Source organism: Diuraphis noxia, unplaced genomic scaffold (genome assembly GCF_037042655.1).
Source record: "Diuraphis noxia isolate RWA-SAM2 unplaced genomic scaffold, SU_Dnox_SAM2 contig0002, whole genome shotgun sequence".
Classification (NCBI taxonomy): domain Eukaryota; kingdom Metazoa; phylum Arthropoda; class Insecta; order Hemiptera; family Aphididae; genus Diuraphis; species Diuraphis noxia.
In genome coordinates this window covers 61420859-61447606 of record NW_028301712.1, presented here as the reverse complement: position 1 = coordinate 61447606, position 26748 = coordinate 61420859, and the positions used below count along the sequence as shown (strand labels likewise).

At 29.9% G+C, this 26748-nt stretch overlaps 1 protein-coding gene across 5 annotated transcripts in view; it reads right to left on the bottom strand.

Moving 5' to 3' along the window:
* The window catches only part of LOC107164121 (kinesin-like protein CG14535), a 181940-nt gene that overhangs the window by 91676 nt on the left and 63516 nt on the right, over window positions 1-26748 (bottom strand). The window contains exon 1 of one of the 5 annotated variants that reach the window (XM_089220108.1): window positions 21598-21711. The exons of the other annotated variants lie outside the window; for them this stretch is intronic. Coding sequence (XP_089076234.1) covers window positions 21598-21599 — 2 coding nt within the window. The 5' untranslated portion in view covers window positions 21600-21711. Of the gene's footprint in view, window positions 1-21597; window positions 21712-26748 lie in introns of those variants that run through there. 5 annotated transcript variants of the gene reach the window in all.

Here is a 26748-nt window from a genome sequence, read left to right as displayed (position 1 = left end):
TTTTCTAATAACCGTTTACGTCTAAAGTTATTGTTTTGTTAATATTAATTCTTCGGACACGGTGTCACTGTTCTATACCAATACATATTAATCTAATTGCAGAACACAATTTATACGTCAACTATTATTGTACGGCGAAATGATCTGTTATACCTACCTAACGTAATTAAATTATATATATTAATGAAAGCAAAATGATGAAATCGGAATTAAAATATCAATAATGAATATGAATTTGTTTAGGATAGGTTTTATTAAAACTTCCAGATTTTGAGTCACGCTGATAAATAATGATAATAATGATAATAATAATAATATTAATACAGCAGTAATTACTAATTAAGGTGAATGTTAGTAGGTACTTGCGTATATTACATTGAAACAACTAAATAGTCTTTAATTCATCTGATTACTAAGCTATTAAATTCGTAGAGGTTTTTGTGAATTTAGAGTTGTTTCTGGTATTATAATATGACTAGGATATCAAGAGTATAATATAATAAGGCACCCTAACAATCAAATCATAAATGAGTAATTAAAACCATGTTTTCTACCTATTTGTCATTGTTGAACAACACTAGTTTTTGACTTTTACTCGCACTTTGGCTTACGTTATTAAATTCCGCAAACTTTAATGGAATTACACGATAAATATTAATTATCATTGTACTTGCCGTTCTTTTTCTTAATTACATGACCGCGAGAAGGACCGGCAATAATGTCCTATTATATAGAAGTCGCTGATAACAAAATTCAGCTGTTGTATAATATGAATAGGTGTATTATACGTCGTTAACCTGCCAGCCCTTATTATAATTATTATGATTATTATTACCCTTGTGGGAATTTCTAGTTGTATTACAGCTACCAATTACATATATATTATAAAATATAATATTGTAATAAATCATACCTATATAATTCGCTTTGTTATTCTCGAAACATAGTAATTATTGTTTTTATTAGTATCCTATAAATGACGTCAGGAAAACCCTTTATTATAACTTTTCATATTTAAATTACTTATTGTTTATTGCCAAGACTTTACAATCTTTCACACAACTATCATATATAAATAATTACGATTCAAAATAAAACCCGACTACAAGAATGTTAATATAACTGTTAAAAAAATGTCGATTTAGTTTTATTTAAAAAAAAAAACGGATTTGGCAACGAATTTAAATAAATGAATGTATAGACACTATAAACACTTATAATTGATGAAAACATATTTCAACAAATTTTCCAAGTTTATGCATAATTAAAACAAACAATAAATGTAATTAAACACATTGTTACACTAATTTCGAGTAATTATGAGAATTTAAACAAAATTATTGAGTTGTCAAAAATGCGTTAGCACAAAACATATTTTTTACGTATTTAATATCATAGTGGAATTCATATAAGTATATAAAAATAAGATCATAAATAACATGTCTCACATGTTATAGTAAAAATATTAAATTTAATTAACTTCATAAAATGATATTATCAATACTTATATTATGTTGATAATTCAAATTTAAAACAAGATTTTTTTTCACGAAAAATAGATATTATACAATCGTAATATATAGGTACCTATTTGCAGTTCTGCAGATAGTTCAACATATGAGTATAGGTACATATTGTGTGTGAAGTGTGACCAAAGGCTTCAGTTTAAGGAGATAAAATCTTACCAGGTAACGGTAGCCGTAAAAGATGAAAAGTACCTATACAATAAAAACTTTTTCTGTTTAGGGTTTACGACACTCATGTAATCGTATCGATTCACTATAGGAAGATGGGAAACGTTTCAGACGAAAGTTGTTGCAATAAAAATAACGACTGGGTGTAAAATGACGTTAAAATTCGCTTGTTGAAACACAAATGAGAGAAGTAAATTCCAAATTAATAAATTCAAAATGGTTTCGTCTGGTTTTATTTTTTGTTCAGCTGTTGTCGTGGATCAAACTTCTCATCATTTCAGAAACAAAAGTGCTTCAAGGCTACAATATGTATACAATTTATATTCCATACAAAGGATATTAAAACAAAATATTTAAAAAAAAATTCATTTATCGTAAGAGTGAAAAATGCTCTCATTAATTTAATAATTTGAAATACAAATACACGGTTAATTATTATAGAGTAAAGTTACTTGAAAAATTATCTAGATACCTAATTAAGTACCCAATTACCTTTTTAAATTGTTTCTGTTATAGTAATATACTCCAAAACAATAATACGAGTATAAAGTAACGTGTTTAAAATCTCTGCCTGACAGTTTATATCCTGATTTTCGACTGACCTAAATTCTTAACTATAAAAATGCAATCTAATTATTGTACATAGTATTACGTTTTATGTTTTAAATATATGAAAAATAATGATAGATGTAGTAATATTTAAAAAAAAAACTGAAACGTTTCGACTTATATAAATAAATATTATATTATGTCGACAGTAGTTTGATAATATTTTTGCAATATCACCCAGACGAGTGTAGAATGTACTCTATACGACGAGAGATTTTCAGAATTTGTCAAAAACCTTTGAACGCACGACATGTGTGAGCCCAGTCACATGGTGTCCGAAAGTTTTCTTATTACACTGCTGATCGTGGTTGAGAAAAGTGGTGGAAAGAAACTTTGTTTCTTCCCTCTCGTACTTAGAAATCATTAGTAGCCGGCAAAATGAAAATGAAAAAAAAACCCAAAGAAGAAGTGCCTCCCCTTCCCCCCGATGGGCTTAATTTCATTAACGCATCATCTCTCCGCGGCGGGGCACGAACCGCACACACACACGCATACACACTACCCCCACTCACATACGTGGCGAAGGCAGTACAACAGAAGGCAGCCGTCGTTCATTACCAAAGGAATATAACGTTCACGTGTGCGCCCGTGGCTGTGGAGGTGAGTGACGTCACGATATACCGAAACCCGATCACGTCCAATACTACGGTATAGAAGGTTGTCGTGCCGGTCACGTCTTCCTTTATCCCCTCTATCCACCACCCGCTCGTATTCTTGCTGTGTTAACCGACGCCGATCCTCTCCCACCGAATCTTTGCGTCCTTTTTTCTTTTTTTTACCTCCACTATACGTTCTACTTTTAACTTTGACAGCCGCGCGTCCACCTCCACCACCGGGAGGAAAACATGTTTTGAATATTTCACCCCCTTCCCTAATAGCTTTGGAGAAACCTCAATTTCTTCTTTATACTCCCAACTATATATATATATATGTATTATACATGTATAGCTTTAATATATGCCACCGCTTCGTCTTGTTCTATATTGCCACCCCTCGTCTCGGACGTACGAATATAATATATATTTATATATTTATATATTTTATTATTCCCCGTGTCCGACGCGCATAATAACATGGTAAAAAAATGTGTCCTCGGATATGGGAATTCCATATATTACGTAATAAAGTTGACGGCGAGTTCTTCTTTTTATTTTCAAAACATATGTAATAATAATAACATAGCCGTTAAGTTTTTTTGAATAGGTGCGTGCTGTAGACGTTTTCAACTTTGTGAATATTCTATGTAATCATACTATAATATTATACACACATTATAATAATATAATATGTAAATCAAACTTTACGTTCAAGCTTGAATAAATTTGCGTGATAATATAAAAAAAATCTGTGTTCCTGCAGAATGGTAATAGACTTACATGGTTACATAAACGTTAGGTAGTGTTATATATCTATACATGAAAAACTACGCTAAGTATTTGACGAGGTCGAGTTGTTGAATAAATACTATAGAACGAACATATTTTAATGGAACCCTTAACCCTTTGAACGTTCACAGTGATGTCTTTATAACATTGTTTTTAATGATTATAATATCCATACTGCAGTTATATAATATTATAATAATACGTGATGAGCTCTTCTACGATCATGGTTTTTAATCTGTCATTGAAATAAATCATCTAGTTGGAGTATAAAAAAAAAAAAAAATGTTTTTAAACTAATAAATTTAAACAATGAACGCGTTGTATAATATTAAACTTGTATTAGGTTTAATAATTATGTTTAAAAAATATATAATCATCGAAAAAAACATAATAATATATTATATATATATATATATATATATATATATATATATATTATATCAAATTTTTAGGTAATATATTTTGCATGTTATAATAAAAGTGTACAAAAGTTTCCCTTTTCTGGACATAAAAGGAACATTAAGCTGTATTTGGATAAAAATAACGTGTCCTCCCTTTCCATACGTTTCCGATAAGGAAGAAAAACGGATCAGAAACGCCATTAGGAAAATTGATCAAAACAAATCTAGTAGAAAGCAAGATAGGAAAAGAAAAAGGGATACTATATGGGGGAACCTACAAATATATAAAATTATGTGCCAAATGAACAAAAGAAGTTAAAATAATGTATAATGGACGACCTGCAGTGATAGTGGCCACACAACATATTATTACAAGTGATATACAAACGTATTATAGATACCTCCTATATTTTCAAAATGTATGGATTTCAGTTTTTTCGGGAAATCGTATTGTATTATTTACCGTGAATCATAATCATATATGCAAATACAATTTCGATAAGTGAATGCATTATTTTGTTTTTTACGAATAACACAATTTTTAAATTTACCAAAAATACAGAATAATATATAGATTTGCTTTGAATTTAATTTTATTATAATACGAGTACTAAAAATTCGAAAAAAAACAATACAGCCTTTCAGATGGTGTACAACTAAACAGTAATCTTCATCTCTACGCACAAAATATAATACAATTGGTGGTATGTTTATAGATGGTTATTATTATTATTATTATTATTATTTTTTTTTTTTAAAGACTTAAAATGTAAATAAGAACATCCTGGCAACATAATTCTCAAGAACAGCATTCGTGTATAAATGTTTTCCACGTTTCTCACTTTTTCAAGCACTTAACTACAACCGTAGGTCCATTTTTACTTATAAAACCCCATTTATTATTGCGCTTTTACCTTTTTATGGGTTTTTTGATTAACGACAGTTTTCATTTTTGCGATGTTCGTAGGTACGTGTAAGTCAGTGCTATTTTTCATTTCACTGAAGTTATCTGGCGAAACAAAAGTACGATGAAATATAAATTAGCCAACTCGTAATGAAACTTTTTTTGTTTGTATAGTTTTAAATTGCCACAAATCCTTTGTAACGGTCGTTCGGATATATAATGAGTAATGTTGTAAATATGACTAAATCCAGATATGGTCCTGAAGTATGAACTCTAATCTACCTAAATAATACCAACGCGAAATAATGCAATAGTGCAGGTAGGTATTAGATGGGATTAATTTTGCTGACTTATGGTTGGACCCTTGAAATTTATTAGAATAATAACTTGGTAAATATCAATGGTGTAATATACGGAGTAAATCATTTAACATTTTAACGTAAGACACTTATTTACTATCATTATTATATTATCGGAAAACGCACAGTTTTTAATTATTTTTTAAGGCTTTAAGCTTTCCCTATTTTGAACAAAAACATATATTTTTTATTTTATGTTAAGAATCAAAAATTATTCGAAATATTTTAAGTTATAAAAAACAAATTTTGAAAAATTATGGTTAATTAGTAGATAGTATTATAAGTAGATATTTGTAGTTTTAATAAACGGAGTAATGGACTGTCAATTTTCCCTACTCCTGTACCACCTTACTCACTCATATTAAATTTAAACACTTATAAGTTATAACTCATAAACTACACGCACAAAATTTGAATTTTAACATATAAGGACTCAAAAAAAAGAAAATTATTTTTTGGAATGTGGATTTACGAATGCGTTTATTCATTAAAAAGAGTAAAGCATTCAAAATATTGTAGGAATAAAAATATATTTTATGAAAGATTTGATTTGAAAGATTTGAAACTTTGGAAAAAAAGTTAATAATTAGTTTAAATGGATCAACCTATATATTTTTACAAATGACACATAAATAATGTGTCTATTGTTAAAATTAATAATATACCTACTGATATTGGTAAGGAGTACACTATTCTGATTGTTAAACGATGAGCTTATAATTCTAAACTAATTAATAATTGATAGGTAAGAGCATAGATATATATAAACTAAGTATAAATAGTCTATATGTAAGATAATAAGTAAACACACTTTAACGATATACTTGATTTTAATTCATAATCGTTTTACGTTTTTTAATTGAATTGAATAGCTATAGACTGTTGTAGTGTTGTGTATTAAATATTAATATATAAAGCATAATACCTAAACGCGAGGTCGATGGTACGAATATTACTGTGTATTATTGTTCTGAAAGGGAAAAAGTCGTATTTTGATTGTGTGATATTTTAAATGTAAAGAATACAAATTTAACATATTTTATTTTAACCTTGATATTATATAATATCGGTAATGATTCCGACAAAGAGATCCACGGCATTAATTTGGTCTTAATTAAGTTTGAAATAATAATAACTATAGGCAGTCCTTTTGAAAACGCTTCGAATAATTTAATCTGGCAATGAAAGGGTTTTAAATAGCAATAATTAATTATATAGCAGTAGGTAGGTACTACATAGAACATGTATAATACAACGCGTCTTATACGGGTCGGCTGCGTTTCGCGTCAATGTTTGAACTTGTTTAACCCTCTGAACCCCGAAGTTTACTGCATAAATAAAATATAACTGCGCAAGCACTCGATACATTTTGGCCGTAAAGCATGATGAAATTTGCTCCCAATGTTAAATTCTGCGGAGCAAAATATGATAGTAATAAAAATAACAACAATAATATCAGATTAAATACCTGCCTATATAGATATCCGCGGTTTGCGCGACGGACGGAAGTGGTTTTTAAACGAGAGGAAACGGACGTCCTACATGCATTATAATATACAGGCAGAGAAAAAAAAAAGAGTTTCGGCGGCTGCAACAGAATGCCCTCCGTCACGGCCAAGACCGTCGACTCGTGTGTGGTGTAACGGTTGGAGAAGTGAGGGGAGGTGTTTCGATAAAAATAACAAACGGTGTATATACGATGTAGTTTTATTATAGGTGCCAAACAGTGGCAGCAGCAGATGGGGTAAGTTATATTATAATAACGTCCCAGAGCCACGGTGACGTATTCGCCCCACCTGCTGCTCCACGTCCGACGTCGTCGTCGTCCTATAAACGAGCTTACTGTTTATTATTATTATTACCCGTCTCTCCGCGGGGATGTATGACATTTTTCAGATTCAACGATGTAAAACGATGTTTCAGTATTTTTTTTTTTTTTTTTTGTTTATACCCAAAGACGACGCGCGCGCTTCGTGTGTGTATATGAGGGAGATGAAGGGTTTTTCGCTCTCTTTTTTATGGCCGAAAATCGTTTTCTCCACATAAGCTGTTTTTACGGCAACTAGCTGCTGAGGTCCCGTGCGCGATGCAAGTGCCGGCGCGCACACTACGAACGATATTTCCTCGGACGCATAAGCCACGTGTCACATTTTTATTATAATGTAACACATCGGAGCACTTTAAAATAGAAAGCCTATTGTGTTTCTTTACGACGGCCGATTCGCGTGACTGGAATTTATACTCCCGATCCGGGGTCTTCACCCCACCGCTGCCACAGACTCCTCCTTTTCCCGCACCGCTAACCGTTATATGGATCCCCATTAAGGCGATATAATTTTATTGAATTTAATTGAAAGCCGTTTTTATGTGAGCCGTAAAAAAACGGGTGATATGGGTTCGGAATATTATTATAATATTTATTCTGTATTAATAATAATAACAAGCGTCGGCGGTGATAGCTATATGGAGGTTAAACATTATGTAACTACGTCAAGTCTTAATTATATTAATGAGCAAATCGAGTTAAAATATCTTATTCAATTTATTACTGCGTGGGTACTTGAGGCTCGTTTAATAACAAATTAAACGCATATATCTCAAATAATTATTTAATACACTCCTTCAATTCGTATATACCACATATTATACCGGGTATATGGTATATCATTATGCACCTCGCGCTTTATTACTCCCTGCAGCACAGTAATACGAGTACGATCAAATCTTTAAATAAATACTTGTAGAATATATTATCACAAAATAATTGTTAGTTGTCATTATATATTATTAAATGATCAGTGGCGTAGCCATAGGAACGGTTGAGAAAGCTGAAGCCCCTCTCAGAAATGTTGAGAAATTTTAAAAATCTATGAAAGTCTTAAATTGCATTTTTAAAATATCAAAAGATATGATTGTTATTTTTAATATTTTTTTTTTTTACATGTTAAACTTATGGAAGAACCTAGGTAAACCACCGCTGTGTAAAAATTGATCAGCCTACCTCCCCGAAGAAAAATGTACATTATAATGGATTATTTATATTAAAATCAAACACACATAACAACTTATCGTAACTATATTGTATTTAGTTCACATGACCATATACTATATAGATATAAATTAAATATATATACTATGTAAGTTGTACTTATAAACATTGTAAACATTTTTTTTTTAATATCATTATCCCATTAAAATGTATATACATTTTATAACACTATAAAAACTATCTATCTATATGACTATATACGAATAAAAATACGAACGTAGGCACGTGAACACAGTCATTGAAGAATTAGCGTAATTTGTTTCCGTTCGAGATTCTGTAGAAGCAGTTAGGTAATCCCTGATAATATCGTACCTTTTTTTATAAACATAATACACTTGTCAACCGTGAGGATTTTTGTGTAACAAATAAAATAACAATATATGCTTCAGAAATGAACGGAGCGAATTGTGAAAGATAAAAAAGGCAACAGAAAAAAAGTGTCCACTCTTTTTGTTATAAGCTCGGAAAAGTCAAACAGTTAATTAAACTTTTGCAGTAATTTCTACGCGTATATATGATAGATAGAGAAAGAGAGAGAGTTATCTTTGGGGACTAGAACGTGCCTTGGATTTATGTGTAGCCAACGCGCAGATAGGTGTAGAAGGTATGTACGGCTGATATAGGTGTGTGTGTGTCTGTGTATATATAACATAATAATATAAATAAAAATAAGCGAAAAATCCGTTAAGACTCGTTCGCAGGACGTTTATCATTAATATTACGGCCCGGACACAGAATTAGTTTTGGGAATGAAAAACCCCTCTGCCGCGGTATAATAAATACCAGCTGGAATCCCTGCGTGCGTTGAAATTGACTAACGGACCTAATAATACGCGTGTACCGGTATATAGTCACCCATCCCGCTGCTTATTGCCCGCATATGTATTTTGACGGACGATTAAACTCGGACATTTGAATAAATTATCCACCGCCCATGAATCAATCAGAAACAGATTTCCCTATAAATACATACATTGATATTGGTCGTTCATTTTCGCAGTTAGGTAATGGATTGTTTTCGTCATTTATTGTAAACAACTATATAGTGGAGAAAAAAAATGCTACCCTCGTATTTATACGTCATGGGATAGGTACATAACGTATAAATGGTTAATATAAAACATTTTAAATATTAAACGCATATTATGACGTATAAAACTCATTTTGATACCTCATATTATTCTCAATATTTTGTTATTAAACAGAACAACAGCGGATTTCTATCGTTTTAATACTTAATTATATTACATGAATAAATTATTGTTGTCAATTGATTTACTGGTCTTACGATAGTGGTGTGTGTTTGCACGTATATTATACAGTAACAATAATATCTTACTTATTTTTCAATTAGTTTTCTCTTGTACGTATTATTACGAGTATGTACAAGAAATTGCCTCAGATTAGAATTTTCACTTTTGTTGGTATTTCAATTACTGTTAAAGGTTTTTTTGGCATTCGTGGTATTTCTAAGTGTATTGTGGAATTAATGATGTGCGTCTACGCCTATATGATATATATTATATATATATATAGCACTACATATATTTGAGATTCTATTCCATAATAAAGCTTGGAACATTTATTGAACTTTTAATAAAGTCGATCGTTGGATTTTAATATTAATCATAAAATTAAGTAATTTCGATACCAAAAATATGTCATTTAATATTAAAAACATAATAATTACTAGGTCCGTAAAAATTAATTTTACAAAATATTAACCTTGATATTATGATGTCATTATTTTGCTTATAATGTCACCAACGTTGTCAGTAAATGGAAAAAGTAATAAATACACATTATATTATGAATTGTTGTATACAAATTTCTTATTGACTTTTAACCCATTTTAAAGCTCGGATCGTAAACTACTTTAATGTTTTAATTTAGAAAAAAAGTATAATCAGATATTTACTACTTATTAAAAAGTTTCTCATTTCAGAACTTAACGTTACAGCGAAAAGAAGTATAAAATATATCAGCGTATTTTTAAATATATAAACCAAAGTGAAATATGTATCCTTATAAAGTTTACCAATATTTTTATGTAACATATTATTAAATATTTTTAAAGCCTGCATTAAGCAAAATACTTAAGACCTAACCTAATGTTTAATAAATTCAGGAATTTCGTAATTTTTTTTCTTTGTATATCTACAACGGTTGAACAGTGTAGACGATGTTTATAAAATTAATAATAGATCAATCGATTCTTGTATCAAAAATACGCTGTTATCTCATTTTCTTTATAGTATGATAAATTCAACGTTATTAGTAGGTATTACAGACAAAGGTTTTAAGAAGGCGATCGCGTTAGATGAGAATTTCTAATCTGAGTGTTCTTTTGATTTTAGCCATTCCAAATTTCTGCACGTATTATTTACTTATATTAACGAATAACGATGTGCGGAATTCTTTTCGATCGAAATACCCTCTCGTTGATCTCTTTCAAAAATAGCGTGTTTGAAGATTTCTCGAAATTTAAATGGAAGAAAAACACTATTCCCCGGCCCCCTTATAAATACTCTCCTCATCACCAACCTAACAACTCGGCGGCGCTTGTAGTGTTTTCGTTTCCGATTCCCCCATCGAAAAGATGATTACGATTATGAATAATTTCCGAACGAACAGTTTTCATCGACATCACGATTATTACGATTTTCAGGTATATGTTTAAGTGGAAGAGAAAAAAATAAGTATAATAATATTATATGATATTAAATAAGAAAATAAAGGAATCGGCCGTGACTGTGGTAGGGATACAGCTACTGAATGGTTTCCGATATAAAATTATATTTCGCGGTTAAACTTAAACCAACACCGAGGTTAATTAAGGTACGTATATTCTTATGACTTGCGCCCGTCGAAACGTTCTGTACGAGTATTTTCGTTTCTCCGAACTAGAAGTCTGTGAAATTGGAAAATTGCGTCTTCGTCCTATCCACTTATATCCTCTCTCTCTCTCTCTCTCTCTTATATGAAATACGGTTGGCCGCCGGCCACAGAGGCATCTGCGTTATATCCGCCGACCCCGGCTGATGATAGCATTACAGATGAAAACCATATGACGAGGAATCGTGGAATTTTCACGGTCTACGAACAAGCCGAATCATCATTTACTGCGGTCGGGTCCCCGAGGGCGAATTGAAATGTAATTCTTTTACGGGCCACGCATGACGTTTAAGTAGAAAGAAAACACATTTCAAAGTAGTCGAAAAACAAACATTTGTGTATCTAAAACGACGGGCAAAGCCCTAATTTTCTAGTCACGTAGTAATGGTCAAATATTTTTTCTTGTATAATATAGGTAGGTACAAGCATGTGGTGGTGACGCAATGTTTTTTAAAAGTTGTTTATACCAAATATACGATGTTGTTATTTCAACGATAGTACACGTAGACATCTTTTATTTTTTTTTAACAAAATTTTTCACTTACGTAATATAATATGACAAATTTATTTCATTATTCGATTAAAAAAAAAAAAAAACAAACAATATTTATAAAACAACTGTTTCAGTATTTGTTGGCTCGAATAATCCTATATGTAAGTCCTAAATGTGTTTCTAAGTCAGTTAGAAAAACACATAATATACTGTAACGTAGATGTAAAAACAAATGCTCATCGACTTGGGATGCGCGAGTGGTAACCCAATAAATATTACTATTCACTAATAAAAAAAAACGAATCCGGGAATGAGGCTAATCGAACTTTATTCATAGTCATTCATGTCGCATCCGAATATACTGAGTTTTTGATTAATGGACTACGTGTACGTGCGATTGCCAGGAAAAGTGTCAAAATCAGCTGACTCATTCAATTCGAAACAGAAAAAGTTTTTTTACACAGGTTTTCAATTTAATAGTGCAAAAACGCCTACGGTCTCCGAATTCCAAATGTGCATGTGCAACGGCAAAAAGGTTTGGAATGTTGAAAGAAACTTATCGGAAGGGAGGATTATATCTAAAAGGATATAGCACTTCTGCAAGTTTTTTCAAACAGATTTTGAAATTAATTATAACTTAAGAAATGGAAACTTGTTTAGAAACAACCCAATAGGTACGTGTTTTCTTTTATATTTATTTTGATTCTTTTACAACTAAGTTTAATTTTATGTTAAAAATATAAATTTAAGCGGCTTCATCTATTCGAATTATTAAAATAAGTGTTTTATTTTAGATAGGTTGAATTCTACATAACTTAAATAATTCATATACTTCTGTATTTTTTATTATTATTATATTAATAGCAATTTCAAAAAGTATTTAAAAGTTATTGAACATTAATCAATGTCATATATTATAGTTGGTTGTCATTTATAGGCATTTATTACATGACTGTATACAAGACGATATTATGTAAATCATTTGTTTACAGTATAGTAAACGAAAACCAAATACTAAACATCGTTACAAACACAACGTTATATAACAGACCAAATGTAAAGATCTGATCATAATCAAATATTATAATGTTATGAATAATAGAATTAATAAAAGTTAAGTAGACACTTTGCACTTAATAATATGCTGTAACCAAACAGATACTTAAACTATAAATTAATGTGACTCGATTTATTTGTTGACAAACTAAATTATTACATTTTTTAAACTCCAGATTGGCTTAAGATGCAATTTAATCTCAGAACAACTTAAATTTTAGATAATAATAATTTTGTTTAATATTTTAATTAAATTGAACAGATATTTATTTAACTTGTAATCTTTGTAAATAGGTACTTACTGTAATAAAATTATTTTTTGAGTACTGGTATAAAAACTATTGTGCTCGGTTTTGTTATAAGAAATACAATAAATTACGACTATAATAATCAGTATTAATCGCATTAAGCCTATGTATTCATTGTAATTAGTGGGTATATTAATAAAGCAGAGGAAGTTTCGAATATTATTCGGTATAAAAATTATGATTTCCACAACATGATGAATAATTCGACGAACCTGCAGTGAAGATTTATTGTGTATACGCACAAACATGAGCTTAACTTACTACAGATTAATGCTCCCTCTCTTCACTAGCGATTTTAGCTCCATGTACGTTTTTACTTTTTAGCCCCTCCTGGTTAAAATCAGTAATGACTAATGACGGGTTCAATGTGTAAAACAATTAATAACTTTTTAATATATTAATAAGGCAGAGGATCGTATATGAAATAAAGAAACATAATGTCTCAAAAAGGAGAAACAAGCTCAGAATAATACTTCGCTGTAGCAAAAATACATACAATTACATCCTAGGATTTGTCTAATATGAAACAAATTTGTATCCCGTTGCTTTTTTTTACTATTGTGCTACATAAATTACTAGTAGTTCCTTATACTAAATCTACGAGTACATTGATATTGTGAATTTACTATGTACGAGTTTATATTGAACGAGAAGAATCGAAACATTAATCAGGTCGAGTATGACTCAATACATAATATTCGGTGTTCTGGCAAAAATTTGTATAGAAATAAAATTACCTAATAAAGTAATAAGATTGTCAGCAAAATTATATTTTATAAACATTTGCATCTAAAAATAAAGGCGTATGCCGTATACAGTTGTAAAATGTATATTATACTTATTTTATTGTTTATTTACATTTTATTTTTAATGACGAGGGTGGTGGCGCCTTTTACTGTTTGGTTTATTTTCAACTTTGATCTCATAGAATTCCTTGTGACTGCTTAAACCCTATAGTGACGCTCATTATTGTGGTTATTTTGAATTTTGTTTTACTAGAGGATGACTCTAACGATGAAATCATAGTTGCTCATATACACAAGCGCAATACTATAATATTACAGGTGGAAGTGGTGATATAAAAGGTAAAAAAACGCACTCGAAAAACTCGATGCACAGTCGATGTACTTATCGATCGCGAGCATTACTTCCGGGCGTAGGTACTAGGTAGGTATACATAGCCACATAGGTAATATTATTATCATTACTACTATTACTATTATTATTATTATTATTATTGTACACATATTATATTGTTTCACCATAGCGATAAAGTCACCGTGGATGTGTGGGTGCATATGAGTGGGTGGGTGTGTGTTTGTGTGCGTGAGGGGTTTGGTTGGAAGAGCCACCGCGATCGTTGTCGGCGGGCGAGGAGGTGAAACGCGCGCATTAACTGTATACGTACGGCGGCGGCGGAGGCGTCGTAGTCGTCGTCGTCGTGCAGGAGAGATAGGGCCAACGCGGATTTATTATTCGGTTTCGGTGGCGGTGGCCGCGCGCGTTGTATTATTAGCAATAAAACTCGCGGCGACGCGACGTTTCCGACACACCGTGAGAGGGCAACGCGGAAGAGGTGCCGCCGCCGCTTTTGTTTATGCGTTTTAACGGGCGCGCGTCACGCGACACACACACATACACACTGTGCGTTTATAAGCCGAAAACACTCCCCTCACTCGCCCCAATCCACCCGCCTCCTATCCGGCGCGTTTTAGCCTAGAGTATATTATCCATTAGTTAGAAAACATTATACCGTAGAAAACGTTAGTGCAACGCGACGGTAATAAATATAGTTACTATAGGTATACATATACGTACACCTACGTATTATGTTGTGGAGGGTTTACCTGCTCCTACCTGCAGCTTATATGCATACACAAGATGCTATATACGACCGAAGGGTGGCTACGATTTTTTGTATTTTTCACCGGCGTAATTTCTAGGGACTTTAACGAGATGCATAGATACCTCATCTATATATATGCGAAATATAATAGAAACGTCCAGATATCGCGGCGACGTACAATAAGAGATGACCGAAAACAAGAGTTCGCGTAATATAATAATAATAATTGTTATCATATCATTGTGTGACTTATCAAATGCGTACTTACTACATTATAATAACGCACCACACGAAACCGAACGGATAATTTTGACGAGCGTCAGCTGCAGTGCCCCGAACAGCAATCACATGTAAGTACCTCGGACGGGTGAGTACCTAACTATACTCTGCACATGTGCCGCATCACGTCGTAATAATAATATAATACGTACCTATAAAATAAGTCTTAGCTGCGATTAATGACTGCACGTATTTATATTTAACTTTGGAGCTGTATATTTTAAGCGGTTTTCGAATCGAGCTTTTTGCGGATCACCTATATATATATAGGGGATATTATAGTCTAGGGCACGGATCACCAATTAATATTTTTGAAGAGCCAAATAAGGAGTCTTGAAATTGTTCGCGGACCATAAAAATCGCAGACGTTGGTAAATACCAATAAACAAAAATAATAAACTACAACACCAGAACGTAGAATAATATCAGTTTTTACTTTTTTCTCTTGTTATTGCGGGCCAGATAAAATTTGTTGGCAGATGCCATTTGGTGGCCCGCGGACCGAGGTCTAGGGTGACTAGTAACCAGTGACCACAAGTCCTGTTTGAATTTTTATAATTACCAGTATTTACGATATCCCTTTTTACCACGACTAACTCCAAACAAGACGTTTTTTCTTCCATTTTAAGTTTAATTTATAATTTTTCCGCTATTTCCAATAATTCTCCATACTATAATTATTATTATTATTATTGTAGTTACTAATTCATGTACGAAAATTAATTCCTGTACATAAGTGTAAAAACCAATTTATTTTTTACTCGTTTTTATTGCGTTATTGAAACCAAAGTTAATGAACAAACGGGTTTTTTACGAGCTTCGAGTGACCACAAACAATATAGTAAGTAATAGTCTGCAATAAGCATGAGGCATGTCCTATATATTGTCGCATATTGTACCGCACTATAATATTATAACCTTCAACTCCCCTCCTACCAACAAAGTTGACACTTAACCTCATACAGCCAAACCATTTCAGTCGAACATCATCTCCAAAATATGAAAGTAGGTATGCAATTTTAAAAGGGTTTTTTTTTAGAGTTGAACCAAAAAAGTTTATGACATTTTTTTATATAGTATATATATTATATGGTCACCCTAATGTATTATAGTGTCCCAGCCACCATCATAGTATGAGAAATATAATATTGTATAATACACAACATAATTATTTTTGCATTATTCTATTTACAGTAGTTATTCACATCCGGTTGATAAGTAAACACTTGTTAGTATGTCATAAAAATATGCTTTTTATTTTTATTATAGGTACAAATGACAATAAAAACTGGAGTAGGTACCTATAACCTATACCTATATGACCAGCGGAATAGTTGGTTAAGAACAAGATAAATTAAATGTGTACCTATGTGTATACTACATATACGAATACAAAAATGTATAGTATAATAATAGGTAATACATTTATTTAGTTAAATCGTGATTTTTAGACAAAATATTATAATGATGGTTATAATTGGAAAAATATTATTTTCGTTTCGTGTCCCACACGTATTCTACGCATGCATGCCATTGATTTGCCTATACGGACTACCTCGCTTTACTTTTATCATATACCTGCATGTTATTTATATGGGACTAATTATTATACACTATTGTGGTGGTATCATTATGCATTTTTAAACTAGCAAGTTTTCCGCAAAGTCACCAAAACCCACCGGGCTCGGAAAGGGTTGACGGGGTCCTGTCAAATTAAAGCTATCTAATCCCTGGTACACGAGCACGTATACACGTGGTCATTATAAATGCAAATCCCAAACAGGACCCAGGGATCCTTGTCCGATAGAGTAATCCGACGGCAGGATAGATGAGGAAAATTGAAAATTGATTATGAACACGAGCTTCTGTTGTTGTAGGAGACGTACACAGGAACCGTCTAATACGACCTTTGAAAGGGTTGCTTGAACACGATTAGCCTGTGAAAGGGCATCTTGACATTTCCTATATAAGTTAACGTTAAGTGATACAATTTTTTTTTCTAATGTTTCTGTTGTATTATAATATGACATTTTTCTTTCCTTTATAATTTATAATTTAATTCATTATGATATTATATTGCCATTAAACAAAACAAAAATAGTAAACCATTATTTACAATTTTAAATACTGCATCTAGGTACTTAAAATAAATTATGCGAACATTAATTACAATAAATTACAAAAACAATTAAAATATTTTAAAATGTCATAAGATAAAGTAATTTCTAAAAGATAGTTAAATTGTCACATAAATAAAATATTATATGATTTAAAATTTTAAAAGAGTAAATCTATAATTCCTAATAATTCAAGCGAAACATAATGACGTAACTGTGAACATTTAGTTTGATAAAAATAAAATACATTAACAAACAAAATTAAATGATTTATATTGCGCCTACTAAAAGTACTAATAAGTAAATATTATGACGATTAAGTTATACGTAATAATACCATCCATGTTTTATCTAGCTATCGAAACTATACTTCAAAACTTAAAATATTATATTTCAAAGAAATAAACAACCAATAAAATTGTTTTTTTCGAACAACTGAATGTACATTTTTAAGATCAATATTTAAAATTAGGTATTTGTTTGTTTAATGGGATTATTATTTGCTATCATATATATGTATAAAACAAGTGATGTGACCTTTTAGTTCATTTTTTGTAGTAGGTAAATGGCAAATGCAATTTCGTCTGAGAATAAGTCCATGTCCACTCAACATCACGTACATCACTGTTTCCACGGTAACCGTCTAAATCAAACCACCAGGACCAAAGTAAACAAAACAAACGAAAAAACTTGGAATTTCGTAGGAAACTCAATTGATTCTCAGGGCAATTTTTGCGACCAAACGTCTTGCTTATTCAACCGAAATCACAGAAAACCTTCTTAGAAAATTGAAAAATCCCGAGTTCTTACCAAATTATTTTAATCTCATTTCTTTACAATACAGAATGAAAGAAAAAAATTGTGAATTTAAAATATTACATAGATTTTGCGATTAATTACATCTGCAACCATTATATCAAATACGTATTATTATATTTTGTTAACATGATAGCTATTGATAAGAAATAATGACCATACAATAATAATAGTACCTACTATGATCAGTTAAAATCAGCACATTGAATTTGTGTTGAATTGTTTAAATTTTTATACTATATTGAAGTTATAAAAATGCATCTTATTTAAAAACCTCGTAAAACATAACTTGGTTTTTTTAATTTCAATATTTGTTTTACTTAAAAATTAGGAAATTTGATTTTTGTTTCAGTATTCAAAAAATACCCAAGTTTAAGATTTTTTTAATAATAAAAGCTGATGTACCTATTATGACTGCGGCGTTATTAGTTTGTCAATTAAATAACTCCACAGGGTGTCAGTACATTTTTTGATTTTTTTAATCTAACAGTTCCTTTTAATGATTAATGAATGCAATAACAGTTTAGACAGATGAAGGAGGGCTTCAAAAACGTCAAAATGTGCATATGGATGCTTGTAGTGTCGTTATAATTTCTCTTCGAGCGTAAAACGTGTGTCATAGCGGTGAAATCATTTTTCCAGTCACTACTCATGTAAATACTAAGCAGTTCATAATATGTATATATATATTTATCACACCTATTCAAATTATTTAAAAATAAAATAGTATTAGAGTGAAAGATGTTTTCAATATGATATATTATGCAATGCATGAAAAAAATACTTAACATTTGACTACAATTAATAGTATATTTACTCAATTGTTAATAACTATAGGTTAGGTTAGGTTAGCCTTAATTTATTATTTAAGCCATAATTAAGCATTTTCTATTATGTATTTTTGGATATTTTTACTTTATTTTTAGATTCTTAGTGATGGAGCCATGAATGTATCTACGTATTTTACATTCGAATAAAATAAATCATAAACTTCTATGAAGGTTTCTGAAAGCAAATTAGATCTAATTGATACTTTTGGTAGGTCGCAATGAAAATTCTTATATCTTAATACTTTAAAATATAATTGAGAGAAACAATAAAATACAAAGGAATTTTGTTATAAATTTAATATAATTGCTAAAATTATTGTTTTGTGTCCTATTGATTACCAAAAATTATAACTTCTACATTTAAGCATTTAATCTACCTAGTTTCTTTATAAGTTGTTAATTCTTTAATTTAAAAAATGCACTGTTATTTCACAAATAATGAAATAACAATAAAAAATTTAATTAACCAGTCATAATAATAGTTGAATAAATTACTTAAATAGCAATATCAAAAATATATCATGAAAAAATATACTTAGCAATACAGGTTGATAGGCTGTCTTCTCGTAAGATCGTTTTCCATTTGTAATGATTTTTCAATAAATATAAATTAAACACACACCATACAGTTACTTAATCTATGACGAGATATATACTTGAAACCTAACATATAGCAGATCAGTTACCAACTTTTCCTTTTTTTTTCTGTGTCTGAAGATACTTTTTATAGAAGAAAAAAATGCTTTAATCATCAATTTCAAAAAAGATTTATGGTTAGCAAATTGGATCTAATTGGTAGTTATAGTAGTTCAAATTAATCGAAAAATCTCATTAGGTACTTTAAATATATTATGTAATAGTAAAGTTAAAAAATTTACGAACATTCGTTCAAATTATTTTAATACTATTATTTAGTAACCTCGAATATCAAAAGATTAAACCTTCTTCACTCAGAAATATTTTCCATCATATGCTATGGTTTAATCATCAGTTATTAAGTTTAAATTTAACACATCAAGCCTTTACAGTGCCTACTCAATGATAAGATATTGAGATACACTCGATGCCTACTACGATACCTACATACTACCTAAGTAATTACCTCCTTAAAGGTTGCTTATATTTTATTTTATTGAATGTATTCAATCACTAATTATAAACTTATACTTTATAGATGAAAACCATTTCACAACGCTTTTGTCTTTTGTAACTACTTATAGTGTTTATATAATATACTATATACAGGTGCCTATATATATATATATTATATATATAAAATACTTATTCAAAATTTTTGCGTTCAGATTGAAGTTTAATATGTTTAATCTATTTATTGATTTATTTAAAAAAGAAATCAGAAGCTATGTTTTTTTATCATAATTTTATAAAGTATAAACGTATAAACGTATAGAGTATTGAATAACTATTTTACTTAAATATTAGTTTAAAATACAATTTGATAACATTTTAGATTAAAATATTAAGATAAAGTAAGATTCTTATTCTAAGACACTAATTTGATTCCAAAATCATATTATTAATTTATATTACAATTTTCTATTTATAAAAGCTTTCCCCTCCAGCATTGCCTGGAAAAAATTATCCCCTTGAGGTTCATATAATGTAAATGTATAATATTTGTAATTGTCTAAGATTTAAGTAATGTTAATCATTATTAAACACGTGTATACGATATATCGTATATAGTTTATAAGCTCTTTAGCTTTTAAATGGATATATTTTTTTAAGGATAAAACGTTTAAAAAAATTGTTATTTGTTATTTATCAGTTAATTTACTCAATTTTTAAAACGTCTTAATATTACTGAATAAGCACATTTCTACTAAAAGTTAATAGGACAAATAATTTATTGGAATGGCTCTTTCATAAAAACGAAAAAAATTTGGTTATAGGCTTAGCATGAATTATTTAAGTTACTTAATTTTTATATTTAAAAATTATTTATTTTATAAAAAAAAATTTACCATCCAAAATATATTTTAATATATTTTGTATTAATGTACCTACAATAAAAATACTAAAAAAATACATTTAATTTTTCTGTATTCCGTGTTCAATTCCGATATATTCACGTGGTATTTGGGAATATTTTTGCAATTATCATATTGTAATATAAAAGTCTCAAAAAAAAAATGTTGCATATTTTGTGAATTTGAAATTATCATGAACCTCTTCCAAATTTTTCGAACTATTGTCGTTACTAAAATGCCATCGTGACACACATTGATATTTCACATAATTTCTAATAAAATATTGTAATTATAATTTATTACTACCAAAAAAAAAAAAAAAATTAAAAAATTAAAAAAAACTAAATCGACTATACTTAATAATAAATACTTATAATATAACGGAATAATGTTTAAAATAAATAATGATAATAATAATCTGTCTAATCAGATGTTATACATCATAAACATTACCAATAATATATACCTACTTATAAATACCTACCTACCTACCTTGTACACCAAAATAATAAATAAAATGAAAAACAAATTATCTAATATTAATTAATAACAATATTATACTAACATGATATTAATTTGTCGTCGAGAGATAGAGGATCACGGTTGAATTGCGAAGCGCGCGAGTTGGCGGGCACGGCAGCGACACAAGGCGGCCGGCACGTAACTGAATGTGCTTGGGCGTAGAGTCGAGAGCGTGCGACTAACAGCGCACGGCGCGCACACGTGACCCAGTACACTACATTCTTTTCATAGGGAATATTGCAGTGAAACCCTTCCGCCTGTTTTTTTTTTTTTTTTTTTTTTTTTTTTTTTAATGTGCTCTTTCATATATTTCATCGCATTCCAAGCACACCACACAGGTACATGGGTATTTCGTCCTATTTTTTTTCACCAGGACATGATCCCATTTTTTTTTTTTTTGTTTTTTTGTCAAAGTTTAGGGCGTGTACAAAAGGTAGATTTACGAATTTGAGTAAGGAAAATACGTATATCGTATACGACGTCTATGTGTATGTGGACTTACTGTAATACAGTTATAAGTTAAAACAATTTACTATATCGTTTTTATTGCTGAAAGAAACGATGTTAGATATATTTGTTTAATGATATGATTATGTCATTATAAACTTTTTTCTATTACGCCTTTCAGTATTAACTTACTTAACTTTTCGTGAATTGAAGAATTTATAGATCGGTAATCGAGTCTAAGTAGTTCTTTAAATGAAATAATTGTTCTTAAACCTTCTTAAGTTGGCTATTTCAAACGTATACTATAATTATTAAAAGAAAAGTCTAACATACAAATTTAAAAATGTTAGCTCCAGTTAGAATCAGCTTATAAACTCAACGATATACCATTTTTTTTTTTAAATTCAGTACGCTCCACCAAGCCTGTTAATTTTAGTGTAACTTGTGAAGTTGGTCTTCGTCTTCTCCCCCAACTGGGGTGACTAGGTGAACGAAGACAGGACGATTGCTTAACATATTGCTTTCCATTCATATATTATTAAATTTTGTAATGTTTTGAAATTTGAAGATTGAAGACTGAATAGATAGTCTAAAACCACTTTGGCTAAACTTGATCTCAAAGAAATTTCTAGGTACCTAACTACCAATTTTTTTATCTATTTCTTTTACTGATCATGGAATTTTCTACTGAAAAGTATAACAATTAATAAAAATATAAAGCATTTTTGTCACACCATATTTTCATAATAATTAATCCAATAATACATCATCTACAGATTGTAGTTTGATAAAATAGTGTTTTTAACAAGTAGATAAGTATACAGTGTGATCAAGGTATTAGGTACCACTGAATATCTCAGCTTAGTAACCTTGTATTGAAATGAGGTTTACGGGAAGTGGTAGGGAGTACTTACAAATATTTTCAGATTAATTTAAAAAATTTTAGCTCGATACTCGCATGCACAATAAAAATTAACTATTTTTTAAATAGCAACTTAAATTTTTTTCTACCAATTTGGGTAGAGTATTTATTTTTTTTAAAATTTATTGTACAAAAAGTTTTTATCTATTTTCAAAACTGACAAAGTTAGAGTAAGCCAAAAATTGGATTTATGCATAATTCGTGTTTAATGATATTTTCATTTATAGCCACTGGAAATAATAAAATAAATGTGAAATAATCACACACATTATTCGTTCAAAAGTTCAATCGAAGTTGTTAATTTATGATGTGGGTAGGTTGATGAAAAGCTAATAGGATCGTTATTTTATGATAGTACTACGCTTAATGGCAGACGATATCTCAATTTTTTAACCATAGAACTTCCAAGACTGTTGGATAATGTTTCATTAAACACTCGAGAACGTGTTTTTTCAGCAAGATGGAACACCAGCCCACATTGCAATAATTATTGTTAGACAATATTTAAATAAAATATTTCCGAACCGCTGGATTAGTAGTTATGACGCTGTTCCTTTGGCCTGCGCGATCCCCAGATTTAACGCCATTGGATTTTTTTTATGGGGATATTTGAAGACTAAGGTTTATGCAGATCCACCTGCCAATCTTCAGGAGTTAAAAAAAAATACAGGCAGCATGTGATATTTTAAGTGAGGACCAAATCAAGGCGGCAACTTTGACTGAATTTTTGAAACGACTGAAATCATGTTTAGAACATGATAGCAAAAACTTCGAACAATTCAAACGATAAATGTATTTGTTATATTTTATTTTTTATAATAATATTAATATTGCTATAATCATTATAACTATTTTTGTTGTACATTTAAATAATATAGTCTATACGAAATATCATACACTAAAAATAATGTTTAATTATTTCACACTTGTTTTATAATTTTCAGTGGTTACAAATAAAAATATCATTAAATGCGAATTATGCATATATCCAATTTTTTACTTACATTTACTTGGTCAGTAAGTTTTCAAAATAGAAACAAAATTTTTGTACAATAAACGTTAAAAAAATTCTATATCCAAATATTCAGAAAAATATTGAGTGGTCATTTAAAAAAAAAAGTACGTTGTATTGCGCATGCGCGTAGCGAGAGCTAAAAATTTGAAATTAATCTGAAAATATGTATTGAAGTACTCCCTATCACTTTCTGAAAACTCCATGTTTATATCAATAAAAAATAATGATAATGAAGAGTAATACATTATACTAATGTAAGTTTAATTATATATTATAATTCTTACAAATTCAATGTCTATAATTGTGTGTAAGTTGTTGATTAAGGTTTAAAATATTTTAAGATAAGTTCTGTATTGTTTTTTAAAATATTACAAGTATTTTAGAACGTTTATTAAAGATGTTTAAAATGGCAATGTTTAAAGAAACGATTTGACTTTGGGTATTATATTTATATAATATTATTTACCTTACATATAATTAGGTACTTTGGTTAATATAAACAAACATAAAAATGGTTTTACATTATTTAAGCTTCTTATTCAAAATATCAGTTCAGTTTACTTACATTTATTTTGTATAGCTTTTTTTAAATGCTATGGACATAATGTTACTACTTAATAATATATTTATAATTTATTTCTGTTAACATTTACAAAAAAAAAAAGAAAAGATTTTTGAATACTAAATATTTAAGTACCTACTATACTTGCCTACCTATTATTAAAAATGTATACCTTACGATGTACTTTGAATTTTGAGTACAATAAAACCTATCAATAATTAAAGTTTTTTTTATATTTTAATTTTAAAAACTTTAATACCGTATGAAATTTAAAAGAAAAAAATTAATATATCCCTAATACGCGTATGTTAGTAAAACGTCAAATGTTCGTTCACAAAGATCCTTTAAAACGACGAAGCCCCTTTTACAGCCTAAAGTGCTCGGAATAACCGGAAACCCGATTCTAATTTGGAATTCTTAAGAGATTAGTACGGCTCGAGTCCGTTGAATAAATGAGACGGAAAACAAAACTCGTTGCGCCCGGAACGTATACATTCCTGCTCGATTAATTTGACAGCGCTTAGAGTCGTCGCCGAAACGACATCCCCGTTACAGGTGGTTCCATCTTTTTTTATACTTGATATAACATTTTACCCCTTACTCGAGTAATAACATTTTCGTACTAAAATTAGTGAAAGCAAAAATTGTAATGATGTTTTTAATTAATTTTTCCGTTTATCGCTCAAATTATTGTACGAATGTTTGAATTTTCAGTTTTTCCTTTCATATTCTATTTTATAATTTAAAATGTACTTTAACTATATACTGTAATTTTACCATAACTACGTTCCCACTATGATTCCACGTGGCCTAACAATTAAATCTGTTTTATTATTCCAAGTTTTCCTCTTTACTTAACTTTCATAACCTCCATATTTTGTAGAACTATATAATGTTCTCGCAAGTTTTATAATACCTACTACAAAACATTAAACATTTAATGTGACGTTTTGAATGACAGTAATAGATAATTGTGTATCACAGGTACATATTAACTATTGTCATTTTAATATTAAACTCAAACAAAAACAATCACATTTATCTACCATGTTTGTTGAAAGTTTCAGTAGCCCTTTGGTTATAAATCATAAGGGTGAGTTGAAGTTGGTCTCTATACATACGACCCGGGAAATCCGTTCTAATGTCTATTATAAAGGGCCAAAATGCAAATTCAACATCGAATACTACCACGAGTTATAGGCTTTGACTATAATGTTTCCTCCTCATCCGCACGACTCGAGGCACGTCGTCGTATAACAATTAAGTGAATCCCCCGCGATGCCGCGTATAGGAGAGCCATATTCGCAAGATGATAATGTCAACAACGCTCATACTACCAACTGGGATTTCTCTCCTGAACGTAATTAACACTACACGAGCATCTCAAGACAAAAATACATCAATACAGTTTTGTATAATAATACATAATATTAAAAAGATAAGTGATAATGGGATCATAATATAAAGAAATATCAACTCGAATGACGTTTCGTCACGTGAAGTATTTTTTATTTTACGTTTCGACATTAAATTGTAACGTATAATATGATACATACTATAATTTATGTGGGTTGCTGAATTATATATTTTAGTTCTAAATGTTTAATATCAATAAACAGTATTATAAAGGTAACAGAGAAAATATATAGGTAGGTACATCACATATATGTAAAATCACAATAATATCTTAACTGTCAGTTTTATGATTTACACCAGCGGTGCCCAACCTGTGGACTACGCGGTGCTCTAAGGGCATCACGAGCTCATTTAAGGGGCACCACGGCTTATTCGATAATAAAAAAAATTATTAAATTATATATTAAAAACGCATTGTAGTTAAAAAGACAAAAATTGTTTTACGTACAAAATTACTTAACATACTATCTTCTGTATATTTAATATTAAATATAGTGTTTCTAATTTGTGTTGAATAATTCAATAATGGATAAAAACAGATAAAAATATTGCCAAACTTTCCAAAAATAAGCAGCCTCAAATATCTCATTAATTATTAGGTTTTCAATATTAAAACTTTCAACTATAAAATTATAATTTGTTAATAATATGTTCAATAAAATTATTTAAATCAGTTATGAATGAAAACTAGTGCTTATTTTTATCACGTTCCTTGTGATATTCACAGAAGGGCACCTAACAAAATTTGTTCAAACAAAAGGGCATCGCCAGGCCGGCTAAAAGGGTTGGGAACTGCTGATTTACACGTAGGCCTACTAAATATACTATTACA